Raw genomic sequence first — 25021 nt, 5'->3', positions numbered from 1 at the left:
AGAGCATTCTGTCTGGATATATCACTACCTGGTATGGCAACTGTACCATTCAAGATCGGAGATGGTCACAGAGAGTGGGGAACTCAGCCCAGACAATCACAAAGGCCAACCTTCAACCTATAGAATCCATCTACCAGGCCCGCTGTCAAGGAAAGGCCGCCAGCATTCTCAAAGATCCATCCCATCCTGGCAATGCTTTTCTACAACCTCTACCATCGGGGAGAAGGTACAGAATCCTGAACACACGCACCAGCCGGTTTCGGAACAGTTTCTACCCTAATGTTGTTAGAATACTGAATGGCCTCACAAACTCTTGGCATTCACCTGTACCTGTGTTTTGGATTTTGCTGCTGTTTACCTATTATTTACTTATCTATGCTCCTTAACTCTGTGATCTGTCTGTATTCCTCGCTAGACAAAGCTTTTCACTGTGCCTCGGTACACGTGACAATAAATTCAATTCAATTCTTGTGTGTGTGTGTGTGTGTGTGTGTGTGTGTGTGTGTGTGTGAGATGTGTGAGAGAGTACAAGTCTGTGAGAGGGTGCATCTGAGTGTGGGAGTGTATGTGTGAGCGTATGAGAAAGGGTCTGCATGAGTGTATGGGTCTGTGTACGTAGGAGTGTGTGTATATACACGCACGTGCAGTGCAGTGGGGTCACTTGTAGTGTGACATGAACCCAAGGTCCTGGTTGAGGCCATGGCTATCAAAATTGGCTATCAGCCCCTGCTCGGCCACTTTGCGTTGTTGCCTGTCCCGAAGTCCACCTTGGAGGATGGTCACCTGAAGGTCCAAGGCCGAATGTCCCAGATGCTGAAGTGTTCTCCGACTGGGAGGAAACACTCCGGTCTGTTGATCGTTGTGTGATGTCCATTCATCCAGCACCATACCATTTTCAATGACTTATATGCAGGGAATTGAACTCATTATTTTATACTGCCTCTTTTCATTTTTCTTTCCCAGAATGAAACACTTCACACTTCTCTGCACTAAATTTCATTTGCAAATATCCGTGTATTGCACCAATCTGTCTGTGTCTTCTCAAACTCCATCACTACCCTAGTTGTAGCTAGCAACATTTCCAGTCTGCATGTCATTTGCATTATGCCTGCTGCTACTTGCTAGTGAGTATGGAAATTGCACATTAGAACAGATGAAAGCATAGCCAGAGAGATGATGAAGGAGGCAACAGCCTGAGATTCCTGGGACAGAAGGAGCGGATCTAGGTAAGATGGCATAATGATTACCCTTTAAATGAGGCAGGAACATCAAACTGCTTGAGCTTCAAGGACCATCTGGCATCGACCAAGCAACCAGAAAAGACAATGGCAGAAACAGCCCCGTCGACCCTGCAAAGTCCTCCAGACTAACATCTGGGAGCTAGTGCAAGAATTGGGAGAGCTGTCTCACAGGCTAGTGAAGCAACAGCCTGACATAGCCATACTCTCAGAATCATATCTTAGAGACAATGTCCCAGACGCCACCATCACTATCCCTGGATATGTCACTTAGCTATGCCTCTCACTTGCTGCATATGCTGTTTGGCACGCAAATAGTCATGTTTTGTAGCTTCACCAGATTGACACCTCATTTTTAAGTATGTCTGGTGCTGCTCCTGGCATACCCTCCTGCACTCTCCATTGAACCAGGGTTTGATCCCCTGGCTTGACGGTAATCGTTGAGAGGGAGATGTACCAAGCCATGAGGTTGCAGATTGTGCTGGTGTACAATTGTGGATATGGATGCCCAATGTTGAGTTGCTAGATCTATTTGAAGTCTGTCTCATTTAACACAATGATACTGCCACACAACTGAATGGAGGTCTTTCTCAATTGAAGGCAGGACTTCGTCTCAACAAGGACTGTGCTGTGGTCACTCTTACTGATACTGTCATTGACAAATGCATCAGCAGGACAGACACAGAAGAGGTACCATCACAGTGGTAGGAGAGAGTTGCCCCAAAGTCATTAGCATTGACTCCAGACCCCATGACGTCTTGTGACTTCAGGTTAAACATGGGCAAGGATCCCTTCTGACAATCATCATGTACAATCCTCCCTCAGATGATCAGTCAGTATTCGCCCGTGTTGAACATTTAGAGGAAGCACTAAGGATGGCAAAGTCACAAAATGTACTCTGAGTGGGGCATTTTAACGTCTATCCCCAGGAGTGCCTCAACACAACACTACTGTTCGAGCTGGTTGGGTCGTAAAGGACATCACTGCGAGACTGGATCTGCAGCAGGTGGTGAGGGGACCAACAAGAGGGAAAAACATACCTGACCTCATCCTTACCAACCTGTCAGCTGCAGATGCACCTATCCATGACTGCATTGGTAAGGGCGACCACCACATAGCACTTGTGGAGATGAAGTCCGGCCTTCACATTGACAATACGCTCCATTGTGTTGTGTGGCACTATCAATGTGCTAAATGGGACAGATTTTAAACAGATCTAGCAACTCAACGCTGCACATTAATGAGGCATTATGGGCCATCAGTAGTAGCAGAATTGCACTCCAACACAATCTGTAACCTCATGGCCTGACAGATGCCCCACTCAACCATTACCATCAAGCCAGGCAATCAGCCCGAGTTCAATGGAAAGTGCAGGAGGACATGCCAAGAGCAGCACCACTATATTTAGCAGTATACCTAAAAATGTGGAGTCAACTTGGTGAAACTACCAAACAGGACTGCTTGTGTGCCAAACAGCATATGCCAGACAAAGCTAAACGATCCAACAACAAATGGAGCAGATCTAAGCTCTGCAGCCTTGCCACATCCAGGCGCGAATGGTTGTGGACAATTAAACAACTCATTGGAGGAGGGTCCACATGGGGGAATACTGATTCATCATCTGAGGGAGGATGGTACATGATGATCATCAGAAGGTTTCCTTGCCCATCCTCAACAATAGAAGAACCCAGCATATCAGTGCAAAAGATATGGCTGAAGCATGCAACATTCTTCAGCCAGAAGTGCCAAGTGAATGATCCATCTCGGCCTCTATAAGTGGTCCCCAACCTTCACGCTACCAGACTTCAGCCAATCCCATTTATTCACACGATATCAATAAATGGTTGGAAGCACTGGATACTACAAAGGCTATAGGCTCTGACAACAACCTGGCAACAGTACTGAAGACTTGCATTACAGAACTTGCCACTTGCGTCACCTTCACCAGTACAGTTACAACGCTGGCATCTACCCAATGTGGAAAATTATCTTGGCATGAGTCCTGTACACAAAAAGCAGCAAAAATCCAATCCGGCCAATTACCACCCTGTCAGTCTACTCTCAAGTATCGGTTCAAAGACGGAAGGTGTCATTAACAGTGCTATCAAGCAGCATATCAATTACTATCAGTAGTAATCTGCTCGGTGGCGCCAAGTTCTGGTTCCACTAGGGCCACTCTGCTCTTGATCTCATTACGACCTTGGTTCAAACATGGAGAAATGAGCTAAATTCCAGAGGTGAAGTGTGAGTGACAGCCCTTGACATCAAAGCCATATTCAGAGTGTGGCATCAAGGAGCCCTTGCAAAACTGGAATCAATGGCTAACTCTGCTGGCTGGAGTCATATCTTGCATATAGGAAGATGGTTATGGTCGTTGGAGGTCAGTGATCTCAGCTCATGGACATCTCTGCAGGAGTCTCTCAGGGTAATGTCCTCGGCCCAACCATCTTCTGTTTGTTTCACCAAAGACCTTCCCTTCTTCAGAAGATCACAAGTGGTAAGTAACATTTGCGTCACACGGATGCCAGGCACTGACCATCTCCAATGAGCGACAATCTAACCACCATCCCTTGACATTCAACGGTGTTACCATCAGTGAATCTCTCACTATCAACATCCTGAGGGTTACCATTGACTAGGAACTCAATGGACTCCCCACATTAACACAATGGTGACAAAAATAGGTCGGACGCTAGGAGCACAGCTCCTTTCAAACTCTTGACCACTTCCATTTAGAAGGACAAGGGCAGCAGATACAAAGGAATACCACTCTCGGCAAGTTCCCCTCCAAGCCATGCACCATTCTGACTTGGAAATGTATCGCCATCTCTTCACGGTCGCTGGGTCAAAATCCTGGAATTCCCTCCCTAATGGCATTTGAGTCAACCCAAGCACATGGACAGCAGCGGTTCAAGAAAGCAGCTCAGCACCACTTTCTCAAGGGCAGCTAGAGATGGACAATAAATGCTGAGTAGCCTGCGATGCCCATGTCCCATAAATGAATAAAAAAAACACCGATCCTGGGGTCTCACATTGAGACACTGTGACCCTTGGAAACCTGTGGTCAGATCCTAAAGATCTATGCCTAAAATTTGATATGCTTTGACTCCAAAGAGATCTGCCTTCAGATTTCAGCTGTCCTGTCTCCAGAATCTCTCATGTCTCCTCTCTGGATTGTAATTCGCCTGGATACAGACAATCACACTTTATCAGCAGATTATTTTGATTGTTCACTGCTCTGGAGCAAATTCTACTAATCATTACTAACCAGCAGATTGAATAGCAATGGTGGGGGAAAATGTGTTTTGGTGGTAATGTGATTGAACCAGAAATCTTGAGGCCGAAGGTCACGTTTTTGGAACACAGGTTCAAATTTCTCCACCGCAGCTGATGGAATTTGAATTTAATTCATAAAACCTGGATTTGAAAGATGGCCTCAGTGATGACCACAACAACTCACCAACTGTTGTAAAACCCATCTGATTTCCTGGTGTCCTTTGTTGGGGGAGTGTATCTACCAAACAGCAACAATGTGCCTGACTCTTACCTACCCTCTGAAAATGGCTGCAAGCTACTTTTAGATTAGATCACTTAGTGTAGAAACAGGCCCTTCGGTCCAACAAGTCCACAGCGACCCTCCAAAGAGCAACCTACCCAGACCCATTCCTCTACATTTACCCCTTCACCTAACACTACAGTCAATTTAGCAAGGCCAATTCACCTAACCTGCACATTTTTGGACTGTTCAAGGACAATTACAATTGAGCAACAAATATTGCTACAGTGCCACCTTCATCCTCAGAGGAGTCCCACAGTCTATTTTCCTAGTGTTTTTATTGGATTCCCTCATGGGATGTGGTGTCATTAACATTTGTACACTATCAACAAATGCCCTTGAGAAGGTGATAATGAGCTGCCTCTTGAACCAATGCAGTCCATGTGCTGTAGGTAGACCCTCCAATGCTTTTAGGGAGCGAGTTTCAGAATTTTGACTCAGCAACAGTGAAGGAACAGTAATATATTTCCAAGTCAGGATGGTGAGTGGCTTGGAGGGCAACTTGCAGGTGGTAGTGTTCCTACATATCTGAACATTCCTGAAGAAGGGTTTATGCCTGAAACATCGATTCTCCTGCTCCTCGGATGCTGCCTGGCCTGCTGTGTTTTTCCAGCACCACATTTTCCAACTCTGGTCTCCAGCACCTGCAGTCCTCACTTTCTCCTACATAACTGCTGCCTTTGTAGCAATCATAGGTTTGGAGAGTGCTGTCTAAGGAGCCTTCTCAGTTTCTGCAGTGCATTTTGTACGTGGTACACACTGCTGCTACTGAGCATCAGTGGTGCAGGGAGTGGATGTTTGAGTGTTGTCGGAACTGCACACACTCAGCCAACTGTGGAGTATTCCATCACATTCCTGATTTGTGCCCTGGACTTTGGAGAGTCGAGTTACCTGCTGCAATATTCCTAGGCTCTGACCTACTCTTGAAGCCAGATTCTGGATTAGTGGTGCTGGAAGAGCACAGCAGTTCAGGCAGCATCCGAGGAGCAGCAAAATCGACGTTTCGGGCAAAAGCCCTTCCTCTACTCTTGAAGCCACCTACTCTTGAGTGTAATTGAGTTTCTGATCAATGGTAATCCCCAGAATGTTGATAATTGGGAATTCAGTGATGGTAGTGCCACTGAATGTCATGGGGCAATGGTCAGATTCTGTCTTGCAGGAGATGGTCATTACCTGGTATTTGTGCGATGTGAATTTTACTTTTCACTTGTCAGCCCAAGTCTCGATACTGCCAAGGGACATGGACAGCGTTAGTATTTCAGGAATTGTGAATGGTGCTGACCATTGTGCAATCATCAATGAACATCCCCAACTCTGAGCTTTTGATGGAGGGAAGGTTTCAGGAGAAGGCAATTGTAAAAGTTGGTGACTGAGTTTATTGTGGTAAACAGCAGATTCTGATCATAACTACCCCAGGTTGGAAGACCCCAGTTCATATCCACATTTCACTCTTCCAGCTCAGAGCATTTAGGATCGCAAGTACATCTGTTTTGTTATGGTTCTACAGCATATTGTAACCCAGTTACCTGGAATATGTTACTACACAGAACATGCTGACTGCAGTTTCCTAGCAACCAACAGCAAATTATTTCTCAATAAGATTGCAGCCATAGTGTCAGAATGGTAATGCAATTGTTTTGGAACTTGATATGGGGGAGGGGTAGTCAAGAAGTTACAACTGTCCCTATTCGCCAGGGAACAGAGGTGGTTGCTGCTCTGTTGAATTCTCTTTCCCAGTGGGGGCTGAATCATTGAATGCATTGACAGCAGAGCTTGACAGATTTTTGATTGACAAGGAAGCCCAGGATTAGGAGGGCAACAGATAGATGAGACCACAACCCTCACCAGAAGCAATGTGTGCCATTTATAAACTGCAGCAAATCACAAAACCTCTCCAAACTGCGCCTTCCAAGCCGACAACCACCTCCTTATGGAAGGACCACGGTAGCAGATACATGGGGATACCAGCAATCGCAAGTTTCTCTCCAAGTCACTCACCATCCTAACTTGGCAACATATGGCAGTTCCTTCAATGTCGTTGAGTCAAAAGTGTGGAACTCCAGCCCTCATGCCACTGTGAGTCTACCTTCAATTAGAGTCGTAGGGTCATAGAGATATACAGAAACAGACGCTTTGGTTCAACTCGTCCATGCCGATTAGACATCCTACATAAATCTAGTCCCATTTGCCAGCATTTGGTCATATCCCTCTAAACCCTTCTTATTCAAATACCCATCCTTATGTCTTTTAAGTGTTGCAATTGTACCAGCCTCCACCACTTCCTCTGGCAGCTCATTCCATACACGCAAAGGTGCCCCTTAGGTCCCTTTTAAATCTTTCCCCTTTCACCCTAGAACTATGCCCTCTAGTTCTGAACTCCCCCACCCCAGAGAAAAGACCTTGTCTATTTACCTTATCGATGTCCCTCATGATTTTATAAACGTCTGTAATGTCACCCCTCAGCCTCCATAGCTCCACAGAAAATAGCCAAAGCCTATTCAGCCTCTCCCTATAGCTTAAACCCTGCGACCATGGCAACATCTTTTCTGAGCCCTTTCATGCTTCACAGCACCCTTCCTATAGTCAGAAGACCAGACTTGCTCGCAGTATTCTAATAGTGGCTTAATCAATAGTAAGGTCCTGAGGATTGTTGCTGAACAAAGAGATCTTGGAGTGGGGGGTTCATAGTACCGCCTTACCATGACTTCCCAACTCCTATACCCAATGCTCTGACCAATAAAGGCAAGCATACCAAACGCCTTCTTCACCACCAATTTTGGTGTCATCTGCAAACTTACTAAGCATACGTCCTCCATTCCTATCCAAATCATTTTATATAAATGATGAAAAGCAGTGGGCCCAGCACCAACCCTGTAGCACACTGCTGGTCACAGGCCTCCAGTCTGAAAAGCAGACCTACATCACCACCCTCTATCTTCTACTTTCGAACCAGTTCTGTATCCAAATGGCTAGCTCTCCCTGTATTCCACGTGACCTAACCTCATCACCAGTCTACTTTGGGGAACCTTAACTGAAGTCTATATGGATCACATCCATCACTCTGCCCTCATCAATCCTCTTTGTTACTTCTTCAAAAAACTTAATCAAGTTTGTGAGACACGATGTCCCATGTACAAAGCCATGTTGATGATCCCTAATCAGTCACTGCCTTTCCAAATACATGTAAATCCTGTCCCTCAATATTTCTTCCAACAACTGGCCCACCACTGAGGTCAAGCTCACCAGTCTATAGTTCGCTGGCTTTTCCTTATCACCTTTCTTAAATAATGGCACGTTAACCAACCTTCAGTCTTCCAGCACCTCACCTGTGGCTAGTAATGATACAAACATCTCAGCAAGGGACTCAGCAATTACTTCCCTAGCTTCCCACAGAGTTCTAGGGCATACCTGATTAGTCCCAGGAACTTGTCCACCTTTACATATTTTAAGACTTCCAGCATCTCCTCCTCTGTAAGTTGGACATTTTTCAAGATGTCGTTATTTATTTTCCCATGTTCTATCTTCCACCTCATTCTCCACAGAAAATAGTGATGGAAAATACTCACTTACTGCCTTCCCAATCTCCTATGGTTCCACAGATAGGTGGCCTTTTTGATCTTGAAGGGGTCCAATTCTCTCCCTAGTTACCCTTTTGTCCTTAACGTATTTATGTATTTATTAGCCTTGAGATTCTCCTTAACACTATTTGCCAAAGCTATCTCATGTCCCCTTTTTGTCCTCCTGATTTCCCTCTTATGTATACTCCAACTGCCTTTATGCTCTTCTAGGGAATCCCTCCATTTCTGCTGTCTATAAGGTAGACAGTGATACGGTAAGGGAACCATGGTTTACTAAAGAAATTGCGTCTCTTGTTAAGCGGAAGAAGAAGGCTTATGTGACGTTGAGACAAGATGGTTCAGATGAGGCGATGGAGTTACAGATTAGCCAGGAAGGATTTAATGAGGGAATTAAAAAGAGCAAGAAGAGGACATGAGCAGTCTTTAGCAGGGAGAATAAAGGAGAACCCTAAAGCTTTCTATAGGTATGTGAGGAATAAAACGATGACAAGAGAAGGAATAGGGTCAGTCAAAGACAGAAGTGGGAAGTTTCACGTGGACCCTGAGGAGATCAGAGTGGTGCTAAATGAATATTTCTCATCTGTTTTTACTCAGGAAAAAGAAAATATTGCAGAGGAGAAGAATGAGATATGGATATTAGACCAGAAAGGATGAAGGTTAATAAGGAGGAGGTGTCATCAATTCCAGAAGGCGTGAAAAAAGATAAGTCCCCTGGGCTGGATGGGATTTATCCAAGGATTCTCAGGGAAGCTAGGGAGGAGATGTTGGAGCCTTTGGCCTTGATCTTTGAGCTGTCATTGTCTACAGGCTTAGTACCAGAGGACTAGAAGATTGCAAATGTTATGCCCTTGTTCAAGAAGGGGAGTAGAGATGACCCAGGGAATTATAGACCTGTGAGCCTTACGTCTGTTGCAGGAAAAGTTTTGGAAAGGATTATCAGAGATCGGATTTATAATCATCTAGCAAGCAACAAATTAGAAATAGTCAACATGGATTCATCAAGGGCTGGTCATGTCTCACACAACTCACTGGGTTTTTTGAGAAGGTGACCAAGCATTTGGATGAGGCAGAGCAGTTGATGTGGTTTACATGGACTTCAGTAAAGCCTTTCATAAGGTTCCACACGGTAGGCTATTGGATAAAATGCAGAGGCATGGGATTGAGGATGACTTAGCAGTTTGCATTAGAAACTGGCTTTCTGTAAGATGGCAGTGAATGGTGGTTGATGGAAAATATTCAGCCTGGAGTCCAGTTACTAGTGGTGTGCCACAAGGATCTGTTTTGGGACCATTGCTGTTTGTCATTTTATAAAAATGACTTGGATGCAGGCATAGGTGGATGGGTTAGTGAGTTTGCAGATGACACTAAAGTCGGTGGAGTAGTGGACAGTGTGGAAGAATGTTACAGGTTACAGTGGGACTTGGATAAACTACAAAATTGGGCTGAAAGGTGGCAAGTGGGGTTCAATGCAGATAAATGTGAGGTGATTCACTTTGGGAAGAATAACAGGAAGGCAGAATACTGGATAAATGGAAAAATTCTTGGTAGTATGGATGCGCAGAGGGACCTTGCAGTCCATGAACATACATTCCTGAAAGTTGCCACCCAGGTTGACAGTGCTGTTAAGAAGGCATACGGTGTGTTAGGTTTCATTGGTAGAGGAATTGAGTTCCAGAACCGCAACGTCATGCTGCAACTATACAAAACGCTAGTGTGGCCGCACTTGGAATATTGTGTACAGTTCTGGTCACCCCATTACAAGAAGGATGTGGAAGCATTGGAAAAGGTGCAGAGGAGATTTACCAGGATGTTGCCTGGTCTGAAGGGAAGGTCTTATGAGGAAAGGCTGAGAAACTTGGGTCCGTTCTCATTGGAGAGAAGAAGGCTAAGAGGGTATTTGATAGAGACATACAAGACGATCAGAGGATTAGATAGGGTAGACAGTGAAAGTCTTTTTTTTAGGATGATGACGTCAGCTTGTATAGCTACAATTTGAGGTGTGATAGATTTAAGACAGATGTCAGAGGCAGTTTCTTTACTCAGAGAGTGTTAAGGGCATGGAAAGTCCTGCCTGCCAATGTAGTTAACTCAGCCACATTAGGGGCATTTAAACGACCCTTGGATGAAGGTGGGATAATGTCGGGGAGATTAATTCACAGGTCGGCGCAACATCAATGGCCAAAGGGCCGGCTCTGCACTGCATTGTTCTATGTTCTAGAACCTCAACTTCTCTCGTTATCCAGAATTCCCTACACCTACCAGCCTTGCTCTTCATCCTAAAAACACCACTCTGTCTCTGACTCTCATTATCTCACTTTTGAACACTTCCCATTCCCAGCAGTCCCTTTACCTGCGAACATTCGTACACAATCAACTTTTGAAAGTTTTTGCCTAATACTGTCAAAGTGTGCCTTGCTCCAATTTAGAAACTTTAACTTTTAGATCCGGTCTACCTTTTTCCATCACTAAGTGCTCCCCCACTGACACCTCAGTCACCTGCCCTGCCTTATTTCCCAAGAGTAGGTCATGTTTTGCATCTTCACTCGTAGGTACATCCACAGACGGAATCAGAAACTTTTCTTGTCCACACTCGACAAATTCCTCTCCATCCAGGCCCTTTATACTAGGGCTGTTCTAGTTTGTTTGGAAAATTAAAATCCCCTACCATAACCATCCTATTATTCTCACACATAGCTGAGATCTCCTTTCACATTTGTTTCTCAATTTCCCACTGACCACTGGGGGGGGGGGGGGGGGGGGGGCTGTAGTGCAAGTCGAAAAGTGTGGCGCTGGAAAAGCACAGCAGGTCAGGCAGCAGGAGAGTCCATGTTTCAGGCATAAGTCCTTCATTAGGAATGTGAAGGGGGTGGGCAAAGGGGTTAAGAGATAAATAAGAACGGGGATGGGGCTGACAGGAAGGTCGCTGGGAAGGTAATAGGTAGATGCAGGTGGGGGGGGGGTAATGGTGATAGGTCAGAGCGGAGGGTGGAGCGGATAGGTAGGACAGTGCCAAGTTGGAAGATTGGATCTGGGACGAGGTGGGGGAGGGGAAGTGAGGAAACTGGTGAAATCGACGTTGATGCCATGTCGTTGGAGGGTCCCAAAGCAGAAGATGGGGCATTCTTCCTCCAGGCGTCGGGTGGTTCGGATTTGGTAGTGGAGGAGACCCAGGATTTGCGTGTCCTTGGTGAAGTGGGAGGTGAAGTTGAAGTGGTCAGCCACAGGGTGGTCAGTTTGTTTGGTATGTGATTCCCAGAGGTGTTCTCTGAAACATTCCGCGAGTTGGCATCCTGTCTCCCCAATATAGAGGAGACCACACCTAGAGCAATGGACACAGGAGATGAGGTCTTTGGATGTGCAGGAAAATCTCTGCCAAATGTGTAGAGAGCCTTTGGGGCCTTGGACTGAGGTGCGGGGAGAGGTGCGGGCACAGATTTTATACATCTTGCGGCGGCAAGGGAAGATGCCAGGTGTGAAGGATGGGTTGGTGGGGACATGGACCTAACAAGGAAGTCGCAGAGGGAATAGTCTCTGCGGAATGCTGATAGGGATGGGGAGGGAATTGTAGTGGGTCTGACTGTAGGTGACGGAAATGGCTGAGGATGATGTACTGTATCCGGAGGTTGGTGGGGTGGAAGGTGAGGACCAGAGGGTTTCTTTAAGTAAAGAGGCCACTGGCCCTCACCTTCCACCCCACCAACCTCCAGATACAGCGCATCATCCTCCGCCATTTTTGCCACCTACAGTCAGATCCCACCACCAGAGATACATTTCCCTTCCCACCCCTCCCCATCCCTATCGGCATTCCTCAGAGACCAGTCCCTCCACGACTCCCTCGTTAGGTCCACGTTCCCCCACCAACCCATCCTCCACCTTCCCTTGCCACCGCAAGACTTGTGAAATCTGCACCCGCACCTCTCCCCTCACCTCCGTCCAAGGCCCCAAAGGATCCTTTCACAGAAAGCAAATATTTTCCCGAACATGCAAACACCTCATCTACTGTGTCTATTGCTCTCGGTGCGGTCTCCTCTAGATTGGGGAAACAGGACACCAACTCGCAGAACGTTTCAGGGAACACGGCTGGGACCAACAAACCACTGCTTTGTGGCCGACTTCAACTCCTCTTCCCACTCCACCATGGACGTGCAAGTCCTAGGCCTCCTCCACCACCAAATCCTAGCCACCTGACGCCTGAAGGAATAGCATCTTATCTTCTGCTTTGGGTCCCTTCAACCACACGGCATCGATGTTAATGTCACCAGTTTCCTCATTTCCCCTCCCCCCATTTCATCCCAGGTCCAACCCTCCAACTCAGCACCGCCTTCTTGAACTGCCTCACCTGTCCAATTTCCTTCCCTAACTATCCGCTCCGACCTATCACCATCAACACCTCCACCTGCACCTACCTTTCGCCTTCCCAGCTATCTTTCTCCCAGCCCCAGCCTCAGCCTGACCTTCTATTTATCTCTCAGCCACCCCTCTAACATTCCTGAAGAGCTTATGCTCAAAATGTCGGCTCCCCTGCTCCTCGGATGCTGCCTGACCTGCTGTGCTTTTCCAGTGCCACACCTTTCAACACTGATCTCCAGTATCTGCAGTCCTCACTTTCTCTGGGTCTACGGTATAATCCCAATAAGGTGATCATCCCTTTGTTTCTTAGTTCCACCCGAATAACCTTCCTGGACATATTCCCAAGAATATCCTCCCTAAATACAACAGTAATGTTGTCCCTAATCACAGCCGTAATGTTATCCTTAATCAAAAAAGCCGCTCCCCCTCTTCTCGCTCCACTTTCAATTCTTCCTAATGCATCTATACAGTGGAACATTAAGCTGCCAGTCCTGTCCATCCCTCAGCCACATCTCTGTTTTTGTAACGATATCTCAATTCCATGTTCCTAACCATGCTCGGAGTTCATCTGTCTTATTTGTTAGACTTTGAAATAGATGCAGTTTAATTTTTCAGTCTCTACTTTGTTCCTGCCTGCTCTGTTTAACTTACTTCTTTTCCCAACTGCACCAGGTCTTAGACTTATCTCTTTCCTTACTATCTCCCCCCAACCTTGTTTATCTAACAAATCTCCCTGCCAGTATATTAATCCCCTTCCAATTCAAATGCAATCCATCCTTCTTATACAGGCCACCTCCACCCAGAAGACATTCCAAGGGGCCAAAAATGTGAATCACTCTCCTTTGCACCAGCACCTCAGCCACACGTTCATCTGCTCTATCCTCCTAATCCTACCCTCACTAGCCTGTCGCACTGGGACTAATCCAGAAATTGCAATCCTCGAGGACCTATTTTTTAAATTCCTGCCTAACGTCCTATATTATCTCCACAGAATCTCATATTTTTCTCTTCCTATGTCGTTAGTTCCAATGGGTACAACGACCTCCTGCTGGTCCCTCTCTCCTTTGAGAATATTCTGCACTCTCCCTGAGATATCTTTGATCTTGACGCCAGGGAGGCAACACATCAATCTGGTATGTCGCTGTTGGCTGCAGAATTGCCTGTCTATGTCTCTGACTGGAGAGTCCCCTATCGACTCTTTGATTGTTTAGAACTTGGTGTATCCCTTGTTACATTAGAGCCAGTCTTAGTACCAGAAACCTGGCTGTCAGTGCTACATTCCCCAGACAGTGCATCACTCCCTACATTTTCCAAAACAGCACACTTGTTTGAGATGGGGAGAGCCACAAGAGACTCCTGCACTACCTGCCTCTCTCTCCTATCTTTCTTGGAGTTAACCCATCTATCTGACCATACCTTCGGTTTATCTCCCTCCCTGTAACCGCCATCCATCACACACCCTCCGGACCTGGTTCCTCATTGCCTCTAACTGTCACTCCAACTGATCCATGCAATTAGGTAGGATTCACAACCAAACACACTTTCTGCTGACATAATCATCATTAACATGGAAGCACATGGGCGGCATGGTGGCACAGTGGTTAGCACTGCTGCCTCACAGCGCCTGAGACCCGGGTTCAATTCCTGCCTCAGGCGACTGACTGTGTGGAGTTTGCACGTTCTCCCCGTGTCTGCGTGGGTTTCCTCCAGTTGCTCCGGTTTCCTCCCACAGTCCAAAGATGTGCAGGTCAGGTGAATTGGCCATCATAAATTGCCCGTAGTGTAGGTAAGGGGTAGATGTAGGGGTATGGGTGGGTTGCGCTTCGGCGGGGCGGTGTGGACTTGTTGGGCCGAAGGGCCTGTTTCCACACTGTAAGTAATCTAATCTAATCACTCCCGAATCTCCCACATCACTCTAGTTTAGGTCATCTTTGCATCTTAATAAGCTACAGACCCACAAAATAGCACAGTCTTACTGCTCTAAAAATACTATTCCAGGCAGGCGGAGTACCTAGGTTTTTATAGTTTTAGAGGTTAAAAGACAGATCTCAATAACATGTAATTAAAAAAAACCCACTCTATTCACTATTGTAGATTTTCAGAAGAAAACCAGCAAGGTTACACTTTAAAAGTCACTTAGCTGCTCCGCTGTTGTGCACTCCCGCACACAGGTTTCTCCAAGGTCAACTGTGTATTTTCTTAGAACAATGTCCACAGCTACTTGAAACCAGACAGCAAAGGCAGCAGCCATGCATGTTACTGCTGAGTCAGACAGCAGTGTCAAGTTTCTTTCTAGCTTTGAATCACTGCCCATGTGGTCACTGCCATTGTCTGTCTTCCTCCTTTTTGAAGTGCTGTTGTTTTAATTTTATTTCCCAAAGTTCCAAAACAATGTAACAGCTTATAAAACAGTAAGTACCGCTCCTGGAATTTGAGGAAACCGGCTCCAACACTGATAATACCTCAAAAAAAATGAGCAGCTCTTAACAGCCACAACTTTTCCCCGTTCCCCACCTTGTAGGTTTACCTTCGGGTTCTGAACCAATTCTGAGGAAGAGTCACCGGATTTGAAGTGTTAACTCTGCTTTCTTCCCACTGAATGCTGTCAGCTGAATGCTGAGTTTCGCCAAAAAGTTCTGTTTATTTCTTCAGATCTCCATCATCCGCAAGTCTTTGCTTTATTCAGGTTGTGGATCTTCATCAGGTCCTGGAACTACCTCTTAAACATATGGATCCATCTTCTGATCACAAGTCTACCCTCAGGTCTGGAGTACACCTACAGGTTATGGGTCTACTTTAGACTCTGGGTCTATCTTCATGTTATGGGTCTACTTCAGACTCTGGGTCTACCTTCAGGTTTGATTGGCCTGCTCCCTGCCTCCTGCAAAGATCCTACAGCGGCTATCAATGCTTAGGTTGCTGACCTTAGCTCTGTCTCTGTGCTTCCCCAGTACTCACCGGACACCCTGTCCATGCTGTACATGCGCTCGAGCTTCTTGCGGTGGCGGGCGGCCTCGCGCCCCTGCACGTGCTCGCCCTCAACGGTCAACAGCTGCGAGGAGCCCGCGCCCTTCGCACAGCCCGGGCACTCCCTGGAGCTCTGCCTGCTGCCCGCCCAGCTCCTGCAGCGCACTCCACCTCCACCTCCGGCCGCCTTCGGGGGCCGCGCCTCCTTGCCGGGGGTGCTCGCCGCCGCTGCCACCGTCCCCTCGGTCTCTGCCTCCCTCTCTGACAGCAACTGGCTCTCGCCTGAGATGGTGTAGACCCGCGGCTTCTGGCCGTCGGCCGGCTTCTCTGACCCTTCCTCTGAAAAACTGCGGTCGAACCTTCCCTGAGAGATCATGGAGAGGCGGCGCTTGTTCTGCGCGGGCTGTTGGATCTCCGAGGAATCCTCCGGGTCCATCAAGGTCTCAGCCACCAGGTGATCTGAAAGGTAAGGGAAGACATACGCAAGTACATATATATTTATATATATATATATATATAATGTGTGTGTGTAGACACACACTTCTTCCCTGCAGGAGCTTTGTCAAAGTTCTCCTCTCAGCTCAAGTCTCCCTGGAGAACTGCACCTCAGCTCAGTTGATAGCACACCCACCTCTGAGAGAGAAGGTTGTGGGGCCAACCCTTATCTCAAGACCTGGGGCACACAAGCCTCAGAGAAGCTGGCTCCGCAGGTGCAGTGCTGAGGGTGTGCTGCACTAGCAGAAGCACCAATGCTGCAGATGAGATGTCATTCTGGGGTCTGGCCCCTCACATGGAAATCCCTGGCCATTACTGTGCACAAAGAAGAACGTTCTTTCTTCCTGATCAGTAGTTAATCCAGCAATGGAGATCAGTAAAACAAATGGATGGGATCAGACAAGGGGTCAGCATGGTTTTACGAAAGGGAACTCGTGCTTGACAAATGTACTGAGTTCAAGGATGTAACTCGTGGAGCAGATAAGGGGAGCTAATGAGTGTGGTTTACTTGGACTTTCAGGAGATTTTTGATAAAGTCCCACATAAGAGACTAGCCTGTAAATTTAAACACGTGGGACTGGGAGTAAAGTGCTGACATGCATAGAGCACTGGTTAGCACAGAATAGGCATGGGAATAAATGGGTCTTTTTTTTAAGTGGCAGGCAGTGACTAGTGGGATACTGCAGGGGTCAGTGCTTGGACGCCAGCTAATAACAATATATATTAATATTTGGATATGAGAATTAAATGCAATGTCTCCAGAAAAGCAGGTGACACAAAAGCTGGGTGGAAGGGTGAGCTGTGAGGAGGGTGCAGAGATGCTTCAGTGTGATTTCGACAAGTTGAGTGAGTGTCCAAATGAATGGCCCATGCAGAATGATGTGAATAAATGTGAGGTTATCCACTTTGGTCACAAGAACAGGCAAACAAATTGGGAAAGGGGAAGGTGCAATGAAACCTGGCTTCTTGAACACCAGCTGCTGAAAGTAAGCAGGCAGGTGCAGCTGACAGCGTGGAAGGCAAACAACAAGACAGTTTGAGTTCAGGATCAGGGATGTCTTGCTGCAGTTGTGCCGAGCACAGCTGATACCACACCTGAGTATTGTGTGCAATTTTGCTCTCTTTATCTGAGGAGAAATGTTCTGATGATGGAGGGAGTGTAACAGAAGTTTACCAGGCTGATTCCTGTGATGACAGGACTGATGTGTGAAGAGAGGCTCTGCCAGGACTGTATTCTCTTCAGTTTAGAAAAATTAGGAAGGATCTCATGGAAACAATTCTAACAGGACTGAACAGGGTAAATACTGGAACTGTATTCCTAATGACTGGGAGTCCAGAACTAAGGATCACAGTTTAAAGGTATAGGGTAGGCCGTTTAGGACTGAAACAAAGAGACATTTACTCTCCCAGTGCTGAGCCTATGGAATTTTGCATTGAACGTTTTCAAGGAGTTACATATAGCTCTTAGGGCTAAGGGAATTGAAAGATATGGGGAGAAAGTGGGAACAGAGGACTGGGTTGGATCATCAGCTATGATCAAAATGAACGGTGGTATAGACTCGAATAGCTGAATGGCCTACGCCTTCTATTTACTATGTTTGTAAATGGTCTGGGCATTTGATTAGATTAGATTACTTACATTGTGGAAACAGGCCCTTCGGTCCAACAAGTCCACACCGACCCTCCGAAGAACAACCCAACCAGACCCATTCCCCTACATTTACCCCTTTACCTAACACTACGGGCAACTTAGCACGGCCAATTCACCTAAGCTGCACATTTTTGGACTGTGGGAGGAAACTGGAGCACCCGGAGGAAACCCACGCAGACACGGGGAGAATGTGCAAACTCCACATAGACAGTTACCTGAGGCGGGAATTGAACCCCAGTCTCTGGCGCTGTGAAGCAACAGTGCTAACCACCGTGCCTCTCTTGTCTCACTGCTGTTTGTGGGAACTTGCCGTAAACAGATTACTGACTACGCTATCTACATTACCGCAGTGAATTCAAAACAGTTCACCCTGGGTGCTGTGTACTTTGGGACATCCTAGCCATCAATATTCACTGATTCCCCAGTGATCTCATCTGTGGGGCTCTTGGCAGGGGCCAGGAACAGACTCAGCTTACACCTCATGGTTCCCAGCTGGTGCCTGGTATGTTGACATGGAGGGGACATTGAACCAGGCTACTGTTTCTGACCCTCTAACAGTGCAGCACTCCCTCTATGTGCCCCTGCAACATTGCAGCACTCCCTTTGTACTGGCCGCGCGACAGTGCAGCATACGCTCAGTACTGATCCTCTGAGAGTGCAGCACTTCCCCTGTACCGATGCTCTGCAACACTCACTCTATACTGACCGTCTGACAATACAGTACTCCCTCTGTACTGACCCTGCGACACTGCAGCATTCCCTCATTATTGACCCTGCAACAGTGCAGCATTCCTTCAGTATTGGCAACATCCACTGGTCACTGTTTGCAGTGTGCAGCTGAACAGCGGAGAGTAGCTCAGTTTGGAAATGCAGTCACTTTTCAGTCCAGGACATGGTTTGAAGCATCTACATTTCCAAATGAGTCCAGGGATTTGTAATAGGTTCTGTTTAGAAACTGCTGCTGCTGTTCAGAATTTATACAAAATTGCTGATTCAATCAGGTCAGCTTATCAACAATTTTAATGGACGGAATTGTAAAATAGATTCACAGTTAGATATGAATCTTGATAATTACTGTTCCAGTTTGATCTAAATTTCCTGCAGGAACCTTTTTCACCACAATATCAAATTCTGATTCTAGGAGGACATAATAAAGCTGAGAGATTTCATACATTCTCCTTGCTCAGCTGGTGAGAGAGCAACAGGTGCTTAACCCACGTCATAGAATATAATCTAACAGCAGCACTAACACAATGTACGATCCTGTTACACTCACTCACCCAGGACCAGCAATGTCTCCTATCGAATAACAGCAATAGATCTTTAGTTATTTTCACATTACATAACACACAGCTAGAACATAACTTTCCTTTCTTGGACTCTCCGAAACAACTAACCACCTCAAAGTATAAAGGAAATCACTTCTGACTAATTAGACTTTTTTTTCTGTTCACTGTATATTTGTAATAAACTCAAATCTGTTCATTGGACATTCTGGATAATTTGCTCACATCAAATGTTCCTGCTGATTTGCACAAATACACATCTTCAATACAAACAGAGCAAGCAGTGTATCAGCTAACAACCTGTCTGACCTCAGTGAATCTCTGGTGATGAGAACACCAGTGAGAATTCTTCTTCAAAATAGTGTCATAACATCTTATAGTTATGAGGTTTGGGTTAACATCTCATCTGTAGGACAGAACCTCTGATGGTACAGTGCTGCATCAACACTGACCCTCAATCCAACATCTCAAAGATGCAGTACTCTCTCAGCAACCATTCTGACTGAGCGAGACTTCCTCAATGTACCCCTCCCCAACAATGCAGCAGGCTCTTGGTTCTGACCATCTGACAAAGTGACACTCCTTCTGTATTGACCCTTTGACAGTGTAATACCCCTTCTCTACTGACTGTCTGACAGCGCAGCACTCCCTTTGTACTAACCATGTGATAGTGCAACACCCCCTCAGTGACAGCGCAGCTCTCTGTCTCTACTGACAATGCAGCACTCTCTCAGTACTGGAACTGTGATGGTGTAGCACTCCCTCAATAACGACTCTTTGAGAGCACAGCACTCCCTCAGTACCAACCCTCTGACAGCGCAGCACTCCCTCAATACCAACCCTCTGACAGCGCAGCACTCCCTCAGTACCAACCCTCTGACCGCAGCACTCCCTCAGTACCAACCCTCTGACAGCACAGCACGCCCTCAGTACCAACCCTCTGACAGCATAGCGCTCCCTCAGTACTGACCTTCTGACAGTGCAGCACTCCCTCGGTACCAGCCCCCTGACAATGCAGCACTCCCTCAGTACCGACCCTCTGACAGTGCAGCACTCCCTCAGTACCAACACTCTGACAGCGCAGCACTCCCTCAATACCAACCCTCTGACAGCGCAGCACTCCCTCAGTACCAACCCTCTGACCGCAGCACTCCCTCAGTACCAACCCTCTGACAGCACAGCATGCCCTCAGTACCAACCCTCTGACAGCATAGCGCTCCCTCAGTACTGACCTTCTGACAGTGCAGCACTCCCTCGGTACCAGCCCCCTGACAATGCAGCACTCCCTCAGTACCGACCCTCTGACAGTGCAGCACTCCCTCAGTACTGACCATCTGACAGCGCAGCACTCCCTCAGTACCGACCCTCTAACAGTGCAGCACTCCCTCAGTACCGACCCTCTGACAGCGCAGCACTCCCTCAGTACTGATCGTCTGACAGCGCAGCTCTCCCTCAGTATTGACCCTCTGACAGCGCAGCATTCCCTCAGTACCGACCCTCTGACAGCACAGCACGCCCTCAGTACCAACCCTCTGACAGCATAGCGCTCCCTCAGTACTGACCTTCTGACAGTGCAGCACTCCCTCGGTACCAGCCCCCTGACAATCCAGCACTCCCTCAGTACTGACCCTCTGACAGTGCAGCACTCCCTCAGTACCGACCCTCTGACAGTGCAACACTCCCTCAGTACTGACCCTCTGACAGTGCAGCACTCCCTCAGTACCGACCCTCTGACTGCAGCATTCCCTCAGTACCGACCTTCAGACAGCGCAGCACTCCCTCAGTACCGACCCTCTGACAGTGCAGCCCTCCCTCAGTACCGACCCTCTGACAGCACAGCACTCACTCAGTACTGACCCTCTGACAGTGCAGCACACCCTCAGTACCAATCCTTTGATAGCACAGCACTCCCTCAGTACTGACAGCACAGCACTCCCTCAGTACCGACCCTCTGACAGCGCAGCATTCCCTCAGTACCGACCCTCTGACAGCGCAGCATTCCCTCAGTACCGACCCTCTGACAGCGCAGCACTCCCTCAGTACTGACCCTCTGACAGTGCAGCACTCCCTCAGTACTGATCGTCTGACAGCGCAGCTCTCCCTCAGTACTGATCGTCTGACAGCGCAGCACTCCCTCAGTATTGACCCTCTGACAGCGCAGCATTCCCTCAGTACCGACCCTCTGACAGCGCAACATTCCCTCAGTACCGACCCTCTGACAGTATAGCACTCCTTCAGTACCAACCCTCTGACAGCACAGCACGCCCTCAGTACCAATCCTCTGACAGCATAGCGCTCCCTCAGTACTGACCTTCTGACAGTGCAGCACTCCCTCGGTACCAGCCCCCTGACAATGCAGCACTCCCTCAGTACCGACCCTCTGACAGCGCAGCACTCCCTCAGTACCGACCCTCTAACAGTGCAGCACTCCCTCAGTACCGACCCTCTGACAGCGCAGCACTCCCTCAGTACTGATCGTCTGACAGCGCAGCTCTCCCTCAGTACTGATCGTCTGACAGCGCAGCTCTCCCTCAGTATTGACCCTATGACAGCGCAGCATTCTCTCAGTACCGACCCTCTGACAGCGCAGCATTCCCTCAGTACCGACCCTCTGACAGTATAGCATTCCCTCAGTACCGACCCTCTGACAGTATAGCACTCCTTCAGTACCAACCCTCTGACAGCACAGCACGCCCTCAGTACCAACTCTCTGACAGCATAGCGCTCCCTCAGTACTGACCTTCTGACAGTGCAGCACTCCCTCGGTACCAGCCCCCTGACAATCCAGCACTCCCTCAGTACTGACCCTCTGACAGTGCAGCACTCCCTCAGTACCGACCCTCTGACAGTGCAGCACTCCCTCAGTACCGACCCTCTCACAGTGCAGCACCCCCTCAGTACCGACCCTCTCACAGTGCAGCACTCCCTCAGTACTGACCCTCTGACAGTGCAGCACTCCCTCAGTACCGACCCTCTGACAGTGCAGCACTCCCTCAGTACCGACCCTCTCACAGTGCAGCACTCCCTCAGTACCGACCCTCTGACAGTGCAGCACTCCCTCAGTACTGACCCTCTGACAATGCAGCACTCCCTCTATATTGACCCACCAACAATGTAGCACTCTCTAAGTATCACATTAATGTTTTGGCTGAGATTTTATGCTCTAATCTATGAAGTGGATCTTCAACACATGATGTTGTGACTTAGAGGTTCAAGTGCCCCTATCTGAGTCTTCTCAACAAGATTTAATGCAAAGTGACTGCGGATTTGAATCACAGGAGGAATTAGCAATGTCAGGATGAGGAAATAGAACAGGGAAAACAATTGAAGAAGCAAATGACCTAAAAATGTTATATGTATCCAAATTGGTCATGGATCAAAACATGGAGACCTATGTTTTCTAATGGCACCTCTATGCACTTCAATGTTTCCAGCATGTGCTATCATCTGTGTAATTGTGAATACCACTAAACCCTGGAAACATATTGCTGTCATTCTTCATTGCTCACACACTCTGGTGAGTCGGTGATATTATGGAACCTTTTACGGCAGGGACTGAATTGAGGTTGTGCTGCGGCTGAAAATAAAAACATATGTTTCACAGTGAGAACCCATCATAACGCCTTTCTCTACTAAGGCCTCCTCCCTCTTGGTGGTCCATACAAAAATTATTTCCCCTTTGTGAAAGTGAAGTGCGATTGAAATAGAAGAAGCTGAGTAAGTTGTGCAAATTTTGGGGAGAGTAATCTTCAGTGAAGTTTGATTAATAGGACAAGAAACTGACAGCATTCTTCCAGGAATAATGAACAGAAATATTCACAGGTAGAGATTAGGCATAGGCTCATGTAGAAGCACATGTAAGAGTGCACATAAATATGTGCACAGACATTCAAACACATACACTAAAGAAGCACAATTAATAAACAAATGATGGATGGTGTCATGAACAGTGCTATCAGGTGGCACTTACAAGAAATAACCTACTCATTGACGCTGTGTTTGGGTTCTGAGGAGCTCTTGGTTCTTGACCTTTCACAACCTTCGTCCAAACATGGATGAAAGGGTTGAATTCCAAAAGTGAGGTCCGAGTGACTGCCCTTGACATCAATGCAGCACTGTTCAAAGATTGTTGCATCAAGGCGCCCTTGAAAAACTGGAGTCAATGAGAATCAAGGAAATCTCTCCGCTGATTAGAGTCATTCCAAACACATAGGAAGGTGGTTGTGGTTGTTGAAGATCAGAGCTGAGAATGTATTGCTGGAAAAGTGCAGCAGGTCAGGCAGCATCCAAGGAGCAGGAGAATCGACGTTTCGGGCATGAGCCCTTCTTCAGGAATGAGGAAAGTGTGTCCAGCAGGCTAAGATAAAAGGTAGGGAGGAGGGATTTGGGGAAGGGGCGTTGGAAATGTGATAGGTGGAAGGAGGTCAAGGTGAGGGTGATAGGCCGGAGTGGGGTCGGGGGCGGAGAGGTCAGGAAGAGGATTGCAGGTTAGGAAGGTGGTGCTGAGTTTGAGGGTTGGGACTGAGACAAGGTGGGGGGAGGGGAAATGAGGAAACTGGAGAAATCTGAGTTCATCCTTTGTGGTTGAAGATCAGTCAAGTCAGATCTAGGACATCCCTCCAGGATTTCCTCAGTAGTGTCCCAGGCCAAACTCTCTTCAGATGCTTCATCAATGTGCTGTCCTCCATCAAAAGATCGGAAATTGGGATGCTTGCTGAAGATTGCACAATGTTCAGCACCATTCATGACTCCTCAGACACTGATCAATATGTCCAACACAGCAAGACCTGGACAATAACCCGGTTTAGATTAACAAGCGGCAAGTAACAGTCACACACCACATTAGTGCCAGGCAATTAGCATCTTCAGCAAGAGAGAATCTGATCATCAATCCTTGATGTTTAATGTCGTTACCATTGTTGAATCTTCCACGAACATCCTGAAGGTTACCATTGAGCATAAACTGAGCTGGAGTAGCCATATAAATACAGTGGCTTCACGAGGTTGGGAATTCTGCAGCCAGGAACTCACCTCCTGATGCCCAAAGTCTGTCTCCCACACACAAGGCACAAACCAGGAGTGTGACGGGACACTCCCCACTTGCCTGGATGAGTGCAGTTCCAACAACATTCAAGAAACCTGACGCCATCCAGGACAAAGTAATCTACTTGATTGGTACCACATCAGTAAACATCTATTCTCCCCACCACCGACGGTCAGTGGCAGCAGTGTGCATCACCTGAAAAATGCACTGTGGAGACTCACAAAGGCTTCTTCAACAGCACCTACCAAACCTGCAAACTCTACCACATAGAAGGACAAGGCTAGCAGAAAGATGGGATCATCACTACCTGCAAGTTTCCTTCCAAGCGACTCACCAACCTACTTGGACTCTATCACTCTTCTCTGTGTCGCTGGGTCAAAATCTTGGAATTCCTTTCCAAACAGTTACATGAGTGTCCCTAAACCAATAGGACTGTAGCAATGTAAGAAAGCAGCTCACCACCACTTTTGCACGGACAATTTGTGATGAGCAACAAATGTTGGTCCAGTGAATGAAGGCCTCATCCCATGAGTAAATAAAACAAAACGCATTCTTTCATGTGTCACATTCCTGCATGTGTACAAAAATACAGGCAAACACTCTCCACTTATAGGTGACGGTATATCGGAGCTTGTGTGCAGGCGCAAACGTGGATCAAACCAAACACATATACAAGTCCACAGACATAAATTCATATGCAAATACAGAGCCACACATATAGTCCTGACAGATGCGGACACACACACACTCTCACAGACGCAAGCATGGTGAGAACTACAGATGGAATCCACACAAACCCAGACAAACCCCCACAGCTGTGAAGTGGCTGAAGCTTGTTTTTGACCTTCATTGAATC

The 25021-nt window shown here is 47.3% G+C and overlaps 1 protein-coding gene across 1 annotated transcript in view; it reads right to left on the bottom strand.

The window, feature by feature from the left end:
- Positions 1-25021, bottom strand: part of LOC140469675 (NMDA receptor synaptonuclear signaling and neuronal migration factor-like) — a 109628-nt gene that overhangs the window by 67376 nt on the left and 17231 nt on the right. The window contains exon 3 of the mRNA XM_072566417.1: positions 15681-16148. Coding sequence (XP_072422518.1) covers positions 15681-16148 — 468 coding nt within the window. The remainder of the gene's footprint in view (positions 1-15680; positions 16149-25021) is intronic.

Source organism: Chiloscyllium punctatum, chromosome 49 (genome assembly GCF_047496795.1).
Source record: "Chiloscyllium punctatum isolate Juve2018m chromosome 49, sChiPun1.3, whole genome shotgun sequence".
Classification (NCBI taxonomy): Eukaryota; Metazoa; Chordata; class Chondrichthyes; order Orectolobiformes; family Hemiscylliidae; genus Chiloscyllium; species Chiloscyllium punctatum.
This window is presented reverse-complemented; position numbering and strand designations above follow the sequence as displayed.